The 20718-nt window shown below is 36.1% G+C and overlaps 2 protein-coding genes across 5 annotated transcripts; both read left to right on the forward strand.

Annotated features, from left to right (window-relative positions):
• The first annotated feature begins 1539 nt into the window (after positions 1-1539).
• LOC127810393 (disease resistance protein RPV1-like) lies at positions 1540-15739 on the forward strand. The gene is made up of 5 exons (XM_052349854.1): positions 1540-2927; positions 12199-13297; positions 13388-13816; positions 13914-14752; positions 15024-15739. Exons 1-4 carry the CDS (start codon positions 2410-2412, stop codon positions 14241-14243), a joined length of 2376 nt encoding a protein of 791 aa, XP_052205814.1. The 5' UTR covers positions 1540-2409; the 3' UTR covers positions 14244-14752; positions 15024-15739.
• Positions 15740-16755: 1016 nt separating this feature from the next.
• Positions 16756-20163, forward strand: LOC127810394 (disease resistance protein RPV1-like). Of its 4 annotated transcripts, XM_052349857.1 has the most exons (8): positions 16756-17066; positions 17200-17325; positions 17901-17949; positions 18040-18290; positions 18414-18587; positions 18662-19280; positions 19453-19568; positions 19725-20159. In XM_052349857.1, the coding sequence occupies exons 2-6, from the start codon at positions 17314-17316 to the stop codon at positions 18875-18877; spliced, it is 702 nt and encodes a 233-aa protein (XP_052205817.1). In that variant the 5' UTR covers positions 16756-17066; positions 17200-17313; the 3' UTR covers positions 18878-19280; positions 19453-19568; positions 19725-20159. The 4 variants fall into 4 exon arrangements, with proteins under 4 accessions (XP_052205817.1, XP_052205818.1, XP_052205819.1 ...); XM_052349858.1 differs by having other exon boundaries at positions 16756-17325; positions 19402-19568; positions 19725-20163; XM_052349859.1 differs by having other exon boundaries at positions 16756-17809.
• Positions 20164-20718: the final 555 nt, after the last annotated feature.

Consider the following 20718-nt stretch of genomic DNA (forward strand, 5'->3'; position numbering starts at 1 on the left):
TTTAATTTTCAATTTTTAGTTTTGAATTCATTTTCAATTTTTTATTTTAATTGTCTATTTTTAAAAAATTGAAAACACGTTCTTTTTGTCATTTTGAAAAACTATTTCTGAAAACAGAAAATTAGAAAACACGTTCTTTTTGAAATTTTGAAAATAAATTTTTAATAATATTTTATACAAAAAAATTTGATTATTCAGTAAATTAGAAATATTTAATGTTAATATATTATTAAAAAAATATATAGATTTTAAAATTAATGAATTTTGTAACATTTTTCCCATTACAATAGTAAAATATGAATAAATACATAAATAAATGTGTTTTGAGTTTAGAATTTGTTTTGAATGAAAACACTCAAAACAATTTTTTGTTGTTTTGAGTTTTCTTTATAATTTTTTTTTATTTTCAAAAATACATTTTTAAAAATAGTAAAGAGAACGCGTTTTTATTATTTTAAAAAATTAAAAACTAAAAATGACTTGAAAATAACAAAGAGAACGCAATCTTAGTTTTTATAAAGTCTATCACTAAAATACCCTGGCATGAGATAAGGCTAAATAGAGTGAATAGGACCATATTATGGAAAATTTTTAGGCTGATGTGAATATGATTTTCAAAATTTGAGCAATAACATCACTAAGATAATTAAAAATTATAATAATTATTCACGAACGACGGAGAATTGCGCAAAATTGGTAATCCCAAATTATAATAATTATGTTAAGTGAAATATAAAATTAATAATTTATGAGCAATATAATTATATTATTGATATACACTGATGCGTCACATAAAGCACTTGAATTTGAAAACAAAAATAGAATTATATAAGCTTTTAATAAATAAAAAATTTACTAAGAGCTCAACCATACCCTGCAAAATTCAAATAAATAAAAAAATAATAATTATTGATTAGATAATATTTTTTTTTTGCTAAATAAAAAGAGAAAAAATCAAACGTAAAACGACATCAACAAGTCGTCAAGGGATTTAGAGCACTGATTTTACAATAACATCAATCGTGAAATCCTAGTAAAAGTGATCCACCAAGCCATCTCTCCATCCTAAATAAAACTTTAACTAGAGATCCTTTTAACAAAATTATAAGCCGTCATCCTTAATAATTAATAAATCGTGTAATCAAAATATTATCAAATCACAGAAAATGAAGTTAATACTTAATTTTTAGTATTTGATAATCATTACTATGATCCAAATATATTGATTAGTGAAATTATAAGTTTTATAAAAAATATAATTCAAAAGTTTATTTATTTTGACGTTAAAATTACTTTCAAGTGTAAACAATAATTTATATAAAAAGTTTTGGTTAGTCAATTTTTATTGTAATATTTTCTATCTTTTTGCCTTGTTTATATAACAAAATTATGTAAAAATGAGATCAAGATATTTTTTTTTATTTAAAATAAACTATTAAATTTAAATTAAATTAAAATAAAAATTTATTATTGACCGGAAGCTATCGCCGGCGATTGTTTCCAACCGGGCACCCAAGCAATCGTCGGCTAAAGGCGATTGGTCTGTCCACGGGTTGACTTGACCTCGCATGCAGCTTCTTGGAAGCCTTCAAGCTTCCTTTTCATCCATTTCGCTCTCTCCTCTCCTCTGTTTAGCAATCAATGCAAAATCATAAAAAGTTGGTGATGTGATGCTCTCCAAATTGAGAAGGCTCTGTCCATCTGCAGTTCCAGGTAGCATCTTCCAATTGCCATAAGGATTTCTTTCTGTGTACATTCCCTGTGTTTCTCCAATTCTATCTCTCTGAACCCATCTTCCCTTCTTCTTAGGAATTTAATCCTATCAATAAAATATAAATCGAATGGTCGTTCTGTTCATGTGTCTTGCTCTATTTGTCAATGAACCCATGTGGAATTAGGGCTCATAGTTGGTTAGCTTCATATATTGGTTGTATTGGGAATCCATAGCGCCTCCATTATCAATTACTTCAAACCCATTCGTTTAGAGCTCATTCCCAAACTTTTTTTGTTCATATTTCATGAATTGCTTCCTCTGTTTGTACATAAACCCATATTGAATGAGGGGCGATAATTGATTAACTTCATATTATGGTTCTACCGGGAATCCGTAGAGGCTTCAGCATCAATTACTTCAAACCCATTCTTTTGAAGGCTCGTTACCTACGTTTATGTTCATACGTCTTGAATTGCTTCCACTGTTTGTCTATGAACCCATGTTGAATTAGGGCTGGTAGTTGGTTAGCTTCATACATTGGTTGTGTTAGGAATCCACAGAGTCTCCATCATCAATTAATTCAAACCCATTCTTTAGGAGGCTGGGGCTCTTGCGCTGATTATCCGGCAACTGGAAACCCTTTCAGGTTTAGGTATTTGTAATCTGCCTTGATTTATCTCTCAAACGTCTGTTAAATGGCTGCTGAGGCCCCAACTTCAGTTTCTCGGTATGAGTTCCATGTATTCCTGAGTTTCAGAGGTGAAGATACCCGGAAAAACTTCACAGACTATCTCTACACAGCTTTGGTCAATGCTGGTTTTCGCACTTTTAGGGATGATGATGAAATTGAGAGAGGTGCGAATATTAAGATTGTCTTAGAGACAGCAATTCAACAGTCAATGGGCTCTGTAATTGTCCTGTCAAGGGACTATGCTTCTTCGGGGTGGTGCCTCGATGAACTTGCAATGATTGTGCGATGTAAAATGACCTCCAACCATTTGATTTTACCAGTCTTCTATAATGTCAATCCATCTGATGTGAGAGAACAAACCGGGAATCTCACTGAATCATTTGACGAACATGAACGTCGAGTCAAGGCTGAAACTGATGAAAGAAAAAGGGAGGAACTGATGAAGAAGGTGGAGGGTTGGAGAGCAGCACTTCGAGAAGTGGCTAAGCTTGGAGGTCCGGTCCTGGAATATCAATCTGACAGGTAGTTCACCATGGTATCTTGCTTTGAAATGCTTATATAGAACTCTGTGTGTGTGTGTGTGTATACAATATTTAACTGGCAACATTTGCTTTCCAAACCAAGAAAACAGTAGGTGGCTGACGGAAATGGGACTTAAATAGCATGTCTGTGCGTTAGGGCTACCTATCATTGCATTGTTAGAGTAGCCTTCCTTATTTAAAACCAGGCTTGAATTATAAGACCAAGGTTCTTCATATCTATACCTGATTGCACCATTGCAGATTAGCTTAAGGTAAATACTTTGATAATAGTAAATACTTTGGAATGTGCACTTTTACATGTATTTGAGAATATTTATTTTCTTTCCCTTTTTTCCTTCCACAAATCCTAGTCTATGGCAGCATGGATTGCTAGATATGTTCAGCAAATTTAGGATCTGCCTATGGGTGCAAAACATAAAAATATTCTACTCCCCCCCCCCCCCCCCCTCCCTTCTCTCTCTCTCTCTCTCTCTCTCTCGTGGGCACACAAAAGCTCCATAAGGTGGAATTTGGTAAAACTGCTTTACTACTGAAAATACCTAAGGGCATGCCTTGTGACATTAAATTTTGTATTGGATTTAACATATAAGTTGAGTGATTCTAAATTTAAAGTATTTACTATTGGTGTTGCATAAGCTGCCCTTAAGGTTAAAGGTATGAACATTTTAATTTCATAGAGAATAAGTTTGGGGGAATATCTGCAGCAATTTTGTTAATTGAGTATGCAAAATGAATGAGGAGAAAATTGTGGGTGCGGTACCTATAAAAAAAAAAAAAAATGAAAGTCTGATAAATTATGCTTTTCCACTTGTTGATAATAGTTGTGATTTCATTTGCACTACAGGCAAGTAACTACCCGTTACTTATCAAATTGATAAGAATCATTAGGTAAGTATGATATTCTGAAACCAAAATAATCTATCCTAGTTGTTCCACAATAAGGAAAGACAGTTGGAACTAATTGATCTACATGCACTTATATGAACAATAAAGGCATGTTTGGTTGTACTGCCATTTTCAATTTTCAATTTTCTTTCCCAGAAATTTAAGAATGAAAGTGGGAAATAGCATTTGGTTGCTTGTTTTGTTTTCAAAAAAAGTAGGAAGTTTATGAAATCTTCTAGAAAATTATAGCAACACAATGGTGTTTCCACATTTTTTGTGCTATTCTGTTTTCACTTTTATTCTCCCTTCCACACCGAAAGCATAGCTTTCATTTCCTTCCTTTCTTTTTCCATTTCTTCTTTATCTTCCTTCTCCATCCCTTTGCTTTTCCTCCAAGAAGCTTGACCTCTTCTTCCTTTTTTTCTTCTTTGTTTTCCTTTTCTACAAAATTGGGTTCACAAAGAACCCAAAACTTTTCTTGGTTAGCCACAATACCTAAACCCCTGCCTGGGTTTACTGGCAGTGGTGAAAAGAGGAGGAAGGAACAGAAAAAACAGAAAGGAAGGGAAAAACAAGTCATTTATTTTATGAAGACATCTTGCAAATATAAATTGAACTATATTTAGTTTTTTTTTCAAAACCTTGAAAAGGAAATGAATTTATCAAACAATATGTTGTTTTTATTTTGTAGTTGAAAATTGAAACTCAACACAAAATAAAAAACTAAAACTAAAACTAAAACCAGAAAAATTGAAAACTGTCCTTCAGCCCCTGAGAAACTCTTATCATGAAATTGATTGTGCAAGTTGCAGTTGTAATCGTGTTAAATAATCTGAGGTGAAACTCTCTCCTTTCCTTCCCCCCACTTTCTTTTTTTTTTTTTTGGTTTCATGTGTCTAAAATCTGCATTGAGTATATGATAAAGGCGGTCAGAGATGCATCCTACAAATGTAGGGCCTGTTTGATAGAGCTTTCAGTCTTTTGTTTTCAATTTTCAGTTTTTATATTTTTAGTTTTTTGTGTTCAGTTTTTATTTTTTATCTAAAAAAGAAATGTATTGTTTAACAATATTATGTTTATTTTTAGTTTTGTTGCTGTCACATTCCTCGACTGGAGTTACTGCATTTTGATTTTTTTTCCTTTCTGTAACTTTTATAATTTCTTATCTCATTTACCACTGTAATTCCTTTACTGCTGTAATTCTGTTACCAGAATGGTTAGCCTAGGGAGAGCACACGTGTAAGGGCTAGAATAGGACAAAGAAGGTTGTTGTAACCATAAGGGTATGATCTGCTGCTGTGGCAGCGCCCTTGACAAGATTGTATGTACTCTTCAAGGCACTCTTAGAGAGGATTAACAAATATCATCAAGGAATTCTGAATCTCTCTCTCAACCTTCTCTCGTCTCTCCCTAACTCTTTCTTTTCTCTCCCTTTCTCACTCTCTGTTCTACTTTGCTTCTTCATTGTTGGAACTTCCTGATTCTCACCAAATTAGGAAAGCAACCATTGTCACGGCCTAGCAGTGACAGTTGCTTTTGATTTTTGCTTTTTTCTTTTAATTTTTTATTTTCCCCCTACCCCTAGTGTTGCCAAGCGATTGGAAGAGTGGCATATGTATCAAAGTAGTCCGTGGTCTAAGTCAACCATCATGTTCTCAACAAATATATTAGTGGTCGATTTTTCACATCATCGCATGTATATGTACACTTTAATAGATTTTTTATATTATTTTATAGCCATCAACGAATAACAGTATTCAATACGAACAGATTATGCAACAAGTTACCTGACTGTGTTAACGTCTTTTAGCATAAACTAATACAAATAGATCTTTATGTATGTGTATGAATACAAAGATGTATATCAGTATATGTATATGTGTGTATACATGTATCTATGTCTATATAAACATATATTACACATCCCTAAATATAGTATACTGTTGTGGGTGAAGCATCAAAACGCTGTCGTCTTTTGGAGGGCATTTTAGGCAACCTCAGCAGTCCACGTGGACGGCTGATGGATGGCCAGCTTGCAACCTAAAGACGCCGTCTGATACCCGATGCCCCTTGATTGTCCTTGCTCTGCCCGATACCTCTCTCGATTGTCCTCTCTGCCTTTGCTGTTAATCGTGTTCTACGATTATCTAAGGACCATCGATGCTGCCTTTATCAACCTCAATCCCAGCCGCTCGAATCTCATATAAATGGTACAGTGCCTCGGGATGGTGAATACACAGAAAGATCGAAAGAAAGAAAAGAGAAAGAAGGGGATTATCGGGATAGGGTTTTTTCGTTTTGAGTAAGCTCTGTTTATCTCTGTATAGATTACTCTTCTCGTTGTAATCTCTGGTTCTTAGGTTTGCTTCTAATTTGTATTTGGTGATTGTGAGGCTGTTTTGTTAGAAGAACCATTGATGTACAGTCTACTTATTCGTATTCTTGTAACCCTACTCGATATAGTGCAGTGAGCTCTTCCTTACTGAGCTCAACGTGGACGTAGCCCATTTCGGGTGAACCACGGTAAATTTCTTGTGTCCTCGTTTTGCTTTTCAGCCCATTTATTTCTGTTTAGGGTTTATGTGTTGATTGCTAATGGTTTCTGTTATGATTCTTGTTCTACCGAATATGTTTGAGATTCTGACTTGTTGAGTCTTCCGCTCGGTCCAACAGTGGTATCAGAGCTCGGTTTCATAAATCGTGCTCTAAGGTTGAATCAGAATTCGAGTTTGAGGGTTTCTGTGTTTGGGTGTCTGTGACTTTCGTTCTGTAGAGTAAACCGAGACTCTAGGGTTTCTTCGATTCTCGGTCAGTGGGTGTGTGCTGAGAGAATCTTAAATTAGAGGTCTAGGTTACCTTCGTGCAAAGCGAAGATGTCATCCACCCGATTTGAAATCGGAATATTTGATGGAAAGGAGACTTCGGTAGTTGGAAAAAGAAGATGAGGGTTCTGCTCTCTCATCACAAAGTGCTTATTGCACTGGAACCAGATGATCGGAAATGGTCTATAGACCAGATTGCTCGCACTATGGAGATCAGGGAGGAAGCATACAACCTCACTTTTCTTCACCTCGGTGACAGTGTTATAAGGAAGGTAGATGGTATATCTAACCCTATAGATCTCTGGAATAAACTTGATTCTTTGTTTTCTGTGATGACTGCTCCTAATATTGTATATTTAAAAGGCATGTTGTTTAACTTTAAAATGGATACTTCTAAATCAATGGATGAAAATATAGATGAATTTACTAGATTAGCTCTATTGTTAAGAGGTACTGACCAAGCACTAGGAGACACTAGTGAAGCCATGATTTTATTAAACTCTTTGCCTGATGAATATGATGTTGTTAAACATGCATTACGTTATACTGGAATAGTTCCTAGCTTAGATCTTGTAATCTCTGGTGTTAAAGCAAGAGAGCTTGAACTAAACACAACAAAGAAGTCTGGCAACAATTTGTTTGTAAAGGCTAAAAATGATAAAAAGAACTACATAGGAAATAGTGATCAATCTAGTGGTATAGGGTTTAAAGGAAAGAAAAAGGATAAGAAGGGAAAACAGAAACAATCAAAATGGAAATGCTACCACTGTGGTAAAGAGGGACACATTAAAAAGTATTGCTATGACTTTATTAGAAAACAGAAACAAGGGGGTAACATTAATGTAAACGCAGGTAGTTCAAACTGTCTAGCTGAAGTCCTTACTGTCTCTAGCTCATCTATTGAAAATGAATGGGTAATGGATTCCGGATGCTCTTTTCACATGTGCCCTAATAGGGAATGGTTTCAAAACTTTAATCAAAGGGAAACTGGTACAGTCTATATGGGAAATAATGAATCATGTAGTATACAAGGAATCGGTAATATACCTTTAAAACTGCATGATAACAAAGTGAGAATCCTAACTGATGTGAGGTATGTACCAGACTTGAAAAGAAACTTAATTTCATTAGGCACACTGGATGAGTTAGGTTTCCAATATAAAGCAGAAAATGGATTTATGCATGTTCTTAAAGATGATAATCTAATCATGTCCGGCTCTAAGAAACATGGTTTGTATATTTTAAATGGTTGCTATCATCCCTCTGTTAATATACATTCTGCTTGCATTATAAAATCTGATGAGACAGATATGTGGCACTTGAGACTTGGTCACATGAGCCTGAAAGGCCTGCAGGCACTGAAAAACCAAGGTTACCTTGGATCAGTGTCTGCTGAATCTTTGGATTTCTGTGAACCATGTATTATGGGCAAGCAACACAGGTTGAGTTTCCATCAAGGGACTCACCTGGCGAAGGTATGCCTAGAATACCTGCATGCTGATTTGTGGGGTCCATCCCAGGTTCCCTCTCATGGTGGTAACAGGTACTTTCTTTCCATTGTAGATGATTACACAAGAAAGGTTTGGGTTTTTCTTCTAAAGACCAAGGATCAGACACTAGAAAAATTCAAAACATGGAAAACTTTAGTGGAAAACCAAACTGATAAAAGAATTAAGGTGTTAAGAACTGACAATGGTTTGGAATTTTGCAATAGAGAATTTGATGCATACTGTAATTCACAAGGTATACTTAGGCATAAGACTGTCAGAAATACACCCCAACAAAATGGGGTGGCTGAAAGAATGAATAGGACCTTACTTGAAAAGGTTAGGTGCCTTCTCTTTACCTCAGGAATGCCTAAAACTTTTTGGGCTGAAGCCCTGTCGACTGCATCTTATTTAATTAATAGGAGCCCTTCAACAGTCCTAAAATTCAAATGCCCTGAAGAACTATGGTCTGGTAAGAGAGTAAACTTTGAATACTTAAAAGTTTTTGGATGTGAGGCATATGCTCACCAATCTGAAGGAAAGTTAGAACCCAGATCCAAAAAATGTGTGTTTGTAGGATATCAAGAAGGCACTAAGGGATATAGATTGTGGGATAGGCATTCAGGTGGAGTTAGGATAATTATTAGTAGAGATGTCATATTCAACGAGTCTAAATTCCCTTGTAAGATAACAAACATAGAAATGTCTGTTGATAACAGAAATCTAGATGATCATACTATTATAGGAAATACTCAGATTCAGGTGGAGCAACCAGCTGTGGGAAATAACACATCTGGTATTCCAACCACAGGTGAACCAGATTTGGGAAATGAGCCTTCTCCCACTGACCATACCTCTGATCTAAATTCTGATCAAGAGGAACAATCAGAAAACCCTGAGGTTGAGGAGGAACAAACTAGTGTTCCTCAACAGAATCTAAGTGACTATCAATTAGCTAGGGATAGGAGCAGAAGGGCAGTAAGACCACTCTCAAGATATGCATATTCAGATTTAGTTTACTGTGCCCTGGTTGCTGGGTACGAGTTGAGGGATAGTGAGCCTTCTACTTTTGAGGAGGCTGTCAACTCTCAAGACAGTGTTAAATGGCAGCAAGCTATGGATGAAGAAATGTCATCCCTTGCTGCAAATAGGACTTGGGAACTTGTTCCCAGATCAAAGGATCAAAAATTAATACAATGTAAGTGGCTGTACAAACTAAAAGAGGGTATGTCACCCTCTGAATCAATTAAGTACAAGGCAAGGTTAGTTGCAAAGGGTTTTACCCAGAGAGAGGGAATAGATTATAATGAAATATTCTCTCCAGTTGTCAAGTTCAAAACTATTCGTTTAATGCTAGCTGTTACTGTTCAATTTGACTTAGAACTCGAACAACTAGATGTCAAAACTGCCTTCCTGCATGGTGACTTGGAAGAACAGATCTATATGGTCCAGCCAATGGGGTACACTGACCCCACTAAACCTCAGCATGTCTGTTTATTGAAGAAATCTTTGTATGGTCTAAAGCAGTCACCTAGACAGTGGTATAAGAAATTTGACCAATTTGTGTCTGAAATTGGCTTTGTTAGAAGCCAATATGATAATTGCTTCTATTTCACCATTTCTGAAATTCCTATTTATTTACTTCTATATGTAGATGACATATTGTTAATTAGCAAATCCAAGTCAAAAATCAGTGAATTAAAGTCTATGTTAAATATGAAATTTGACATGAAAGACTTAGGGCATGCTAAGAAAATACTAGGAATGAAAATAGAAAGGAATAGAAGCAACTTCAGTTTAAAAATTCAGCAACAAGATTATTTGTTAAAAGCTGTGAAAAGATTTGGAATGAATAATTGTAAATCTGTTTCAGTTCCCTTAGCTGGTCATTTTTTACTCTCTAAAGCTCAGTGTCCCACCACAATATGGAAAATATACCCTATGCCAATGCCATAGGAACCATTATGTATTCTATGATTAGTATCAGGCCTGACCTTGCTTATTCAATTTCCTTATTAAGTAGATACATGTCAAACCCTGGGAAACCTCATTGGGACGCCTTGAAATATCTGTTTAGATATATAAATGGTTCGGTTGATATTGGTTTGTGTTATAAAAGAAGATATGATAATCTTGATCTGGTGGGGTATGTAGACTCAGATTTCGCAGGTGATAAAGACTCCAGAAAATCCACTACAGCTTACTTCTTCACAATAGGAGGTAACTGCATCAGTTGGAAGTCACAATTGCAGCCCTTGGTTGCATTGTCTTCCACTGAAGCAGAGTATGTGGCAATCACTGACGCCTTTAAGGAAGCCACATGGCTTCAAGGCCTCCTGAAGGAAATCAACTTACTTCAAAGTAAGGTGGTGGTGTTCTCGGACAGTCAAAGTGCTATCCATCTCAGTAAAAATCCGGTCTATCACGAGAGGTCCAAGCACATTGAGGTAAAATTTCATTTTGTCCGGGAACTCATAGCAAATGGCACTGTAATGATTAAAAAGGTATCCACTGAGAAAAATCCAGCTGATGTGAGAACCAAGATTTTGACTGCAGCCAAGTTTAAGCTTTGCTTGAATTTGCTGCACATTGATGTCGGATGATCCTTCAACTGATCAGAGCGATGATGGTAAGGAATGGAAGCATGCTGCACTATGTTCTGAGTATTTGGGTTCTCTCTTCCCTTGATGCTTCAAGGTGGAGATTGTTGTGGGTGAAGCATCAAAACGCTGTCGTCTTTTGGAGGGCATTTTAGGCAACCTCAGCAGTCCACGTGGACGGCTGATGGATGGCCAGCTTGCAACCTAAAGACGCCGTCTGATACCCGACGCCCCTTGATTGTCCTTGCTCTGCCCGATACCTCTCTCGATTGTCCTCTCTGCCTTTGCTGTTAATCGTGTTCTACGATTATCTAAGGACCATCGATGCTGCCTTTATCAACCTCAATCCCAGCCGCTCGAATCTCATATAAATGGTACAGTGCCTCGGGATGGTGAATACACAGAAAGGTCGAAAGAAAGAAAAGAGAAAGAAGGGGATTATCGGGATAGGGTTTTTTCGTTTTGAGTAAGCTCTGTTTATCTCTGTATAGATTACTCTTCTCGTTGTAATCTCTGGTTCTTAGGTTTGCTTCTAATCTGTATTTGGTGATTGTGAGGCTGTTTTGTTAGAAGAACCATTGATGTACAGTCTACTTATTCGTATTCTTGTAACCCTACTCGATATAGTGCAGTGAGCTCTTCCTTACTGAGCTCAACGTGGACGTAGCCCGTTTCGGGTGAACCACGGTAAATTTCTTGTGTCCTCGTTTTGCTTTTCAGCCCTTTTATTTCTGTTTAGGGTTTATGTGTTGATTGCTAATGGTTTCTGTTATGATTCTTGTTCTACCGAATATGTTTGAGATTCTGACTTGTTGAGTCTTCCGCTCGGTCCAACATATACATATATAGATAGATATGCATACACATACACATACACATACATATACATATACATATACATATACATACATTTATACATATTTACCTAAATATACAAAAATATATGTACGTATGTTTACACACATTTAAATACATATATGCATACATAGACATATATTTCTATGTGTGTGTGCGTGTATGTAAGTATACATGTACGAATATGCATATATATATATTTGGACTGGTCCATTACTTGAAGGTGATACTAGCAACAATGTTGGTAGGTACATGAGTAGATAAACGGGCTGAACATAAAGTGAAAACAAAAAAATTGAAAGTCAACACATGCTTTTTTAGTGTTCAAAATTTTGAAAAAGTTTTGAAAACAAAAATTAGTAATCAAGAAGAGTTTTCTGTTTTTGTTTACAAATTCTGAAAATGAAAACAAAAAACTGAAAATAAAAATGTAATCAAATGGGCCCTTAGCAATTTGGAGATCACTGTATTGTAATGCTGAAATCAATCATTATATATTTTTGTCGAGTTTGTCTGCAGTTTTCATTAAAATGATTTCTTCCCTTCTCAATTAATGGCATGATTAATTTTGATATAGCTTCTATTTTCACCACAATGTACAGGCATGAGTCAAAGTTTGTTCAAATAATTGTTCAGGAGGTTCTGAGTAAATGGGATCTCAGGTTGTTAAATGTCACCCTTTACCCAACTGGACTAGAATCTCGCATTAAAGACATTAATGCATGGTTACAAGATGGATTGGATGACGTTGGCATAATGGTGATCAATGGGATGGGTGGAATAGGGAAGACAACCATTGCAAAAACTGTTTATAACCAAAATTTCTTTAGATTTGAAGGTAGCAGTTTTCTTGCAAATATTAGAGAAACTGCAAAACAGCATAATGGTTTGGTTGGTCTGCAGAGACAACTAGTTTCAGATATATTAAAGTGGAAGAATGAAAGAGTGTACAGTGTTGATCAGGGAATCACTCAGATTAAAGATGCTATCTGCCATAAAAGAGTTCTTGTTATCCTTGATGACGTGGATCAGTTGGACCAAGTAAACTCATTCTTTGGAATGCGAGATTGGTTTTATCCAGGAACTAAGATTATAATAACTACCAGACATGAGCAATTGCTAAAGGCTGAGGAAATGTGGGCCATGTACACAGTTAAGGAATTGAGTGATGATGAGGCGCTTTGTCTCTTCAGCTGGCACGCCTTTCAACAAAGTGAACCTATTGAAGGTTACATGGAGCTGTCTAAAAGGGTGATACATCATTGTGGTGGTCTTCCATTAGCTCTGGAAGTCCTGGGCTCCTCTCTGTCCGGTGAAAGTGTTGACATATGGGGAAGTGAACTGGCAAAATTAAGAACACACTTTCCTGAGAAAATTCATAATGTTCTTAAAGCAAGCTATGATGCTTTAGATGACCATGAGAAGAATTTATTCCTTGATATTGCTTGTTTCTTTGTTGGAAGAGACAAAGATTACACGGTTAAGATACTGGAGGAATATGATTTGTCCTTAAAAGTTGCTATGCAAAATCTTATTGGCCAAGGTCTCATAAAAATTAACAAAGATAACGAGTTAATGATGCACCGAATGCATAGAGACATGGGTAGGGAAATTATTCGCCTTGAATCACCAAAGGAACCTGGAAAGCGCAGCAGACTGTGGGATCATGGGGATGCATTTAATGTGTTGAGGGAAAAAGCTGTAAGAACTATGCCTCTCTGGTCATTTTTCTTTTCTTTCCTGTTTTTGGTGGCATTTTGGTTACTGTTTATCCTTTTTATTCCTTATCAGGGAACAGAAATGATTAAAGGTCTTATCCTCAACTTAGAGGAAAAGATGGATAAGAGTGCAAACAATACAAAAACACCCCAGTTTGAAGGTTTTCCTACCAAATGGACACGTCTTGGTGTAGGCAATTCATTGAAGCGGCATTGTCAGGGCTTATTATCTTGGCTTCCTATTCTTCCTGCCTCGACTGAATCACTTTCAGAAATCCAAACAGATTTAAGAACTGATGCATTTCTACAGATGCACAATTTGAAGCTACTAGAACTCAATAATGTTAGACTCACTGGAAATTTTGAAAATTTCCCCAAGTTAAGATGGCTGCATTGGCGTGGATTCCCGCTAAAATTTATACCTAATGATTTTCCTTTGGAGTGCCTTGTTGCTCTTGACATGCGTTATAGCAGCTTAGAACAATTTTCGAAGAGACCCAAGGCATGATTCTTTTGTTTTTTAATCCATCTCCCTTTTACCAGTTTCTAATATAAATATGACTTCCCATATAGACTAATTTCGTGTCTTATTATGACAGTTGCTCGGATCATTGAAAATCCTGGATCTCAGTTATTGTTGTGGCCTTACCAACTCCCCTGACTTCTCACAGATCCCTAACCTTGAGAGGCTGATTCTTGAATATTGCAGAAATTTGGTTGAGGTTCACGAATCAATTGGGGAATTAGATAGACTTGTTTTCTTAAATTTAAAAGGCTGTGAAAATCTGAGGAAGCTTCCAAAGAAAGTGTTTCAGCTCAAATCCCTCAAAAAACTCATTCTGAGTGGTTGCTTGCAGCTAAAGAGGCTGAGCCCTGATATGCACAAAATGGAATCTCTGAAAGTGCTTCATGCAGATGGAATAAATTAGTTGCACTCAATCTCTGAGTAGTTCAAATCCTTGAATGATAAGTCTAGTCTTAGGAATTAAAGACAAGAGGCCCCAAATCCATCTCTTCTTGTTGGCTTCTTCTGTCCACTGGTTACTAAATATGCATCTCACTAGCCCTAGGATGTTGGTATAGCCTATCCTTATTGCAAGAATTGAATCAACATGTGGGTTCTATGTTAGTCTACAGGCAGCATTAAAAATCTTATCGACTCCTGGTACTTGAATTACATTGCTGTGACAAGCTACAATCACTTCCAGACTTCAGATGGGTGTAGAACAGCTCTTTCAAATGCATGCAAAGGGGGTCTGATGGGCATGGCATTAAAAATCTTTCCACATGCTGTTCTTTAGATGCCACAAAACTTTCCTGAGTTGAGAACTTAAGAAGGTTGCATTGGCTGGATTCCTGGCAACGGTTTTCCTCTTGGGGGTCTTCTTGTTCTGCATATGTTCAATGGCATCTTGGACAACTTTGGGGGGGAACCCAGGTGTGATTCAATTATTTCTTTCATCTTCTTTTCTTTTAATATATATTTTCTGGATCAGTATAAATATTGATAGATAACTATTTCTACCTTTTCTGAATCATCTTTCTGGTTAATGTCAGCATCTCAGCCCCAGGATGTCTTGCATCTCCCTGATAGAAATCAGTATTGAAACTAGAAATGACTTGTTTCCTAGTTGCAAAAATCTTGCACATTTTCAAATCCATTTGTTCTTTTAAACCGCTTAAAGAACTCATTCTGTGATATTGCTCAGGCTTGACGAGTTGCATCCTAGCCTCTGGCAAGATGAAATCTTTGGGAGTGCTTCATGCAGACGGAAGAAGTGTAGCATTGTCAAACAGCACAAACCAAACTGAAGATGCAAAATCATTCTGCAGGCTACCGGGGAGTGCCAAATGTGTAAGAAGGTCAGAAGTGTGACACACTGTTTCAATTGATTCCAGAGGCTCGTGCTGATTTTCTCAGGAGTTGCTTGGCCTGAATGCAGGCATATGGAAATGGAAACAAATCGATTGAACCTCTTAAATATGGATATGAATTATTGTGAGAAAAAAGTCGAGGTAGGGGCATTATCCAAGTTTGGATTGTAGCAGTTGGAAACATTGATTCAGTAAGTTATGAATAGTTTGAGGTTTTAATGAGTTGGGTTCCTTGGCAGTTAAAGCTCCTGGCAGTTACTGGTTTTCTCATGAGATAAATCAAAGGCAATCAGTAATGCCAATGGGCTGTTTGTCTGCAGCTGTAGCTTTCGAAGGCATTTCTTTCTTTCATTGTTTGTTTTTGTTTTTGGTTGATTTTTTTTAATTATTATTATTATTGTTATTGTAGTCTGGCTGACAGTTACCATGAGAAGTAATGCTTGTAAATTACATCCTCATAAGATTACTAATGCTGCCAGGAATGCTTTGATATGATATCCATGAACTTCATTTTAGGGCTCTATACTTGATGTCCATGATCTTCATTTTACACTAGTTGTTTCTGATTGAAGAATTATATAGTTGTTTCTGAATTCTAATTAAAAGATAATCCTCTTTCAGTTAGTTGTTTAGATAAACTGTAATATTGTAATTGCAATTGTAATTTTGTTTCTTTGTATTTTTAGCAATTGTAATATGAAAAATAATATTTGGTTCAAAATTCAAAAATCAAAATGATTACATTTTACTCGTTGACCATCATTTTGATCTTTGAATTTTGGACCAAATTTCAAGATCCTTATAATGTTGCTTACTTGAATAATCTCTTCATAAATCGATGATAAAATTGATTATTATACAAAATTTTGATAAAAAAAATTATACCTACCTTTAATCGTGTCAATGTTTAGACCTTTTTATTTAGAACCAACCTAATCATTTCATACCTTTGGTCGTGTCAATGTTTGATTGACCAACCATTTTAATTTAGCAAACTCTTTTATTTAATAAAAAAATTATACGTACCTTTAGTCGTGTCAATGTTTGATTGACCAACCATTTTAATTTAGCAATCAAACCATTAGTGTACTTAGCTACTTCAACTTGATTGCTTAGACCTTTTTGTTTAAAAACACATTTAGAACCAACCTAATCATTTCAACTTGATTACCAAATTAACCCTTTAATTAGGCTACAGATTCAACACTTTCCTTCTAAATAATATTAGAAGGAATATTATGATTTTATATATAATTTTTGACTTATAAAATATGGTATTATGATTTTGTATAATTTTATATATAATTTTTAACCTTTTAATTTTAGTAATATAAATAAATAATAACATAGAAATATATATAATTATTTATACATAAGATAATACAAAATACAAAAAAATTATGTTTTGTATAAATGATAGATAGAATGAGAAAGAAGGCATGGGCAGTAGATGTAATTGCACCTTGGGGGTAGATGTGTAATTTTGATCTGAGTTGTCCAATTAGCATTGTCCGGTTGAAATATGGATACGTTGTCCATTGGTTACGTTGGCATTACTGATTGCCTTTGATCTCCCGATTGCAACCAGTAATACGGATTACTGATTGGACATCTCAAATATGAATTCAATGCTGTTGATTCAAAGGCAATCATGAAGGCATGGGCTGTTTGAATTTCATCGATCAACCTCTTAAATATGGATACGTTGTCCCTCCTCATATAGCATTGTCCGGTTGAAATAGGGAGATCAGTGAGGGATTGTAGGGAGATGGAAAAAGTAGCTTTCTGTGTTGACTCTGGAAATAGGGAGATCTACGAGGAGGGACAACGTATCAGGTAGAGGCAGTGTCAGTAGTTCAGTGGAGAATAGAGAAAGGGTCAGTCTAGGCCGTTTCCATCTTTGTTCCTCTTCCACTTCTCAGTGTGCTTATGATGTGTTCTTGAGCTTTAGAGGCAAAGAGACCCGCAAGACTTTCACTGATCACCTTTACATAGCTCTGCTGGATGCAGGATTTCGCACTTTCAGGGATGAGGAGGGGATTGAAGTAGGAGAAAACATCAAGCTTGAACTCTGGAAAGCAATTCAAGACTTTAGAATTTCAATAGTGATGTTCTCCAAGGACTATGCTTCTTCATGTTGGTGTCTTGATGAGCTTTAGATTTCATATAGCCACTTTCCTCCATGTGGGGTTAAGGCTTGCGATTATTGTTGTTTTTGCATCCTGCATTTAATTGGAAATATCATCCCCACGTGACTTTTGTTGGAAGATCGTCCCCACTTCCTACTTTTTCCCTTGGATTTTTTTTTTTGGAAGATCAGTATTCTATTGAGGCCTATGATGTTTTAAAGATTGCCGACATGGTCCGACGGTAATATTTTTACTGTCCATGGTGGAGAAAAGTCTGAGACTCTGAGGCCATATGAATACTGTGCGTTTATTTCTAGAATGAAGTTATGGGAAAGAAAAAATTGTTCAAATTTATGCACCAAAAATTGTGTTTCTTTGCTGTAGACTGACATTATGGCTTCATTTTAATAGGCTGGAAATACCAACCTGAATAATTGGGTTTCCGTTCCTTGTTCTGACCAAGTAGAAATAGCTTGTGATTCCTTGTCCTTGTGCGTGCATTTTGTTCTTATCGGAAGACATTCTATTTAATCAACAACACTTTCTTTCTATTTTACTCCTGTTTTGGCCCTTTGTTATCAGGGTGCTGAGGAAATAGAAGGCCTCATTCTGGACATGCACTTGTTGAAGGGTAATGAATTTCGCAGGAAAATTACTCGTATTAATGAAAAGCGTTCATTGAAGTGTTCATGGAAAACTCAATGTTGTTTGATCGATGCAGGGGTTGCTGAAGGAAATTCTAGCGAAGTAGTTTTTGAAACCAATGCATTTGCAAGGATGTGCAAGCTAAGACTTCTCCAGCTCAATTTTGTACAACTCAGCGGCAGCTTTGAAAAATTTCCTAAAACATTAAGGTGGTTGTGTTGGCATGGCTTCCCTTTTGAATCTATACACAATGACTTCCGATTGGATAACGTGGTGGCTCTTGACATGCGTTACAGCAGGTTAAAAAATGTTTGGGATGGAAGAAAGGTGTGCAGTGTTCTTATGGTACTGAATTCATTTCATATCCATACTTGCTGGGTTATTAATGAAGTTCTTTCTTTCTATCTTTCTTTTTTTTTTTTTTTTCTTTTTTCTTTTTTTGTTTTGCAGTGTTTTAGTTCATTGAAGATCCTTAATCTCAGTCACTCTCATTTCCTTGCCAAAACTCCTGATTTCTCACTAGTCCCCAATCTTGAGACACTAATTCTTAAAGATTGTGTGAACTTGGCTGAGGTTTATGAATCCATTGGAAACTTAAAGGCATTTGCTCAAAATTCTATTCAGGTTCTCTCTCTCTCTCTCTCTCTCTCTCAAAATTCTGCAAGAACATCTTTTCCTAATTGAATTTCATGGCGCAGGGGCTGCATGAAGTAGGCATATTCAGCACATTTTTTCCTGGAGGCGAGGTTCCAGACTGGTTTAGCAATAAAAGTGCAGGGTCCACAGTATCTTTTACTGTGTGCTCACTTCCTAATTGCAGGTTCCAAGGCTTGAACTTCTGCTGTGTCTATGCACTTTCCAATAAAGAGGAGATTTGGTGGCCTCCTCCATTGTTTGCTAAAAGTTTGCAATAAGAGCAAGGATCTCAAGTGGATATATGGTCCATGTGGCTTTGCCATTCCAAAAGCTGGAGAAGAGGTGATATGGTTAAGCCACTGGAAGCTTGGGAATTATTTGGACGCAGGTGATAGTGACTGTTCAAGTAGAGGTGGACGTTGGTTTTCAAGTTGGAGGAGTGTGGCATAAACCATGTGTGTGAGCAAGACCAGGAGGACATCCATAAAGCTTGCTTCGATCACTCTCATCTAGATGCCTGTATTTATGGGCATATTCCAATGGTTTCTGAAATGTCTATTAATGGAGCAAATTTCCTCGGCACTCGTATCGGCTACTCCTGCCGAAGGTCCTCAAGAACTGATCACTTTGCTAGATTGGATTGGACCCAAAAATTATTGGAGGACTCCATAGAAGTACCAGGTGCGTATCTTGTAGCTTTCCATGTTAATTTCTTTCCCCTTTTGTGTTGAGTATTGAAAGCATTGAGTGAACCATTTTTCACAATTTTCTTTTGTGGGTTGTTACTTATTGGTGATGGAAGGAAATTCGTTTCTGGTCACTAAGGATTTACGGTGATATGCTTGGTTTACAGACCAAGATGAAGTACAGGATGAGCATGGCTTGTCAGGGGAGCAACAAGGGCAGCTATCTCAGCAAGGGCTAACAAATGTGTTCACTTGCTCGCACTCTCTCTTGTTCTCTCAGAAGGTAACTAATAGTCTAGCGATCCATTTCTTTGCTTTTCCATGATTTTGTTTTTGCCTGCTTCATGTGCTTTGATGGTGCCATGGACCTGAATTTTTGGGGGGGTGGGGTAAAGGGTAAGAGCAGTGTCATGTGTGTACCATTTGTTTTCTTTTTCAGGCAAGAACTTTACCAATCTTTGGGTGCAGCAAGCAGACGAAGCAAGGCTCGAGAGAGGGAGAAAATGATCCAGTGCTTGGGGATGGCAACAGGTCGTTCATTTATCTATTTGTGTATCCATATAATAAACATTCAAAATATGTCTTGTCCAAAAATCTTGTTGGCTCCTTGCACAAGTTGCTGCCGATGCTGATGGGGAAACATCCTAATCCTTGCAGCGCCGTTACCAAATGGTTATCTTTGTCATTGGTAGGGCTTAATTTGAAGAATTAGGCTTGAAAGATGATATTATAAATCAAATCAAAGGAGGATTAGGAGTCAAGGGAATAATAATAATAAAAAAAAAGGAATAATTGGAGAACGGAAGCAGGCAGCCGTATAAAATAGAATAAACGGAATTGGAGAAGAAATTGGAGCACATTAGAATGAACTAAATTAAGAATAAAATGATTTTTTATATCTTTTTGTAGAAGAATAAAATAATGTGTAAATGTATTGTGTCACATAAATTAGTTATATCACAGAAAAATAAATTAAGATTGTGACAATCGTGTATAAAATATTTTAGAATTTATATTTAATAATTATTTTACACATTTTGTTTACCTTTTATATTAAATCCATTATCATATTCTTGCTCTCTTATATTATTTATATCAAATTCAAGATTTTTTTATTTTACTTGTGAATATATTAAAAAGATTTTGATCGGAGATAACATCCATTTTTAAAAAAATCAAGTATAATTAGCTAATTTATGTGCTATATATTCTAGAATTTATTTATGGTGAAATATGTACACATCTTGATATAAAAGACATTTATTCTTGATGACTTGCATTTGGCGAAAAAATAATACATAACCAATGCATAAACCATTTTAGCTTTCTAATTATCCCTCTTACATAATCAATACATAATCAATGCTCATGGAATGGTCGAAGCATGCCCCAAATAACAACCACGTGTAAACCATTAACTCGAGAGAAATAGT

This window comes from Diospyros lotus, chromosome 9, assembly GCF_014633365.1.
Source record: "Diospyros lotus cultivar Yz01 chromosome 9, ASM1463336v1, whole genome shotgun sequence".
Taxonomy (NCBI): domain Eukaryota; kingdom Viridiplantae; phylum Streptophyta; class Magnoliopsida; order Ericales; family Ebenaceae; genus Diospyros; species Diospyros lotus.

Excerpts from the sequence above, each read along its gene's own strand:
- LOC127810393 (XM_052349854.1), top strand. The coding sequence starts at position 2,410 with ATGGCTGCTGAGGCCCCAACTTCAGTTTCTCGGTATGAGTTCCATGTA. Across the intron at positions 2,928-12,198 it reads CTGGAATATCAATCTGACAG|GCATGAGTCAAAGTTTGTTC; the intron begins GTAGTTCACCAT and ends CACAATGTACAG. Across the intron at positions 13,817-13,913 it reads AATTTTCGAAGAGACCCAAG|TTGCTCGGATCATTGAAAAT; the intron begins GCATGATTCTTT and ends TTATTATGACAG.
- LOC127810394 (XM_052349858.1), top strand. Across the intron at positions 17,950-18,039 it reads GGACATGCACTTGTTGAAGG|GGGTTGCTGAAGGAAATTCT; the intron begins GTAATGAATTTC and ends TGATCGATGCAG. Across the intron at positions 18,291-18,413 it reads ATGTTTGGGATGGAAGAAAG|TGTTTTAGTTCATTGAAGAT; the intron begins GTGTGCAGTGTT and ends TTTGTTTTGCAG.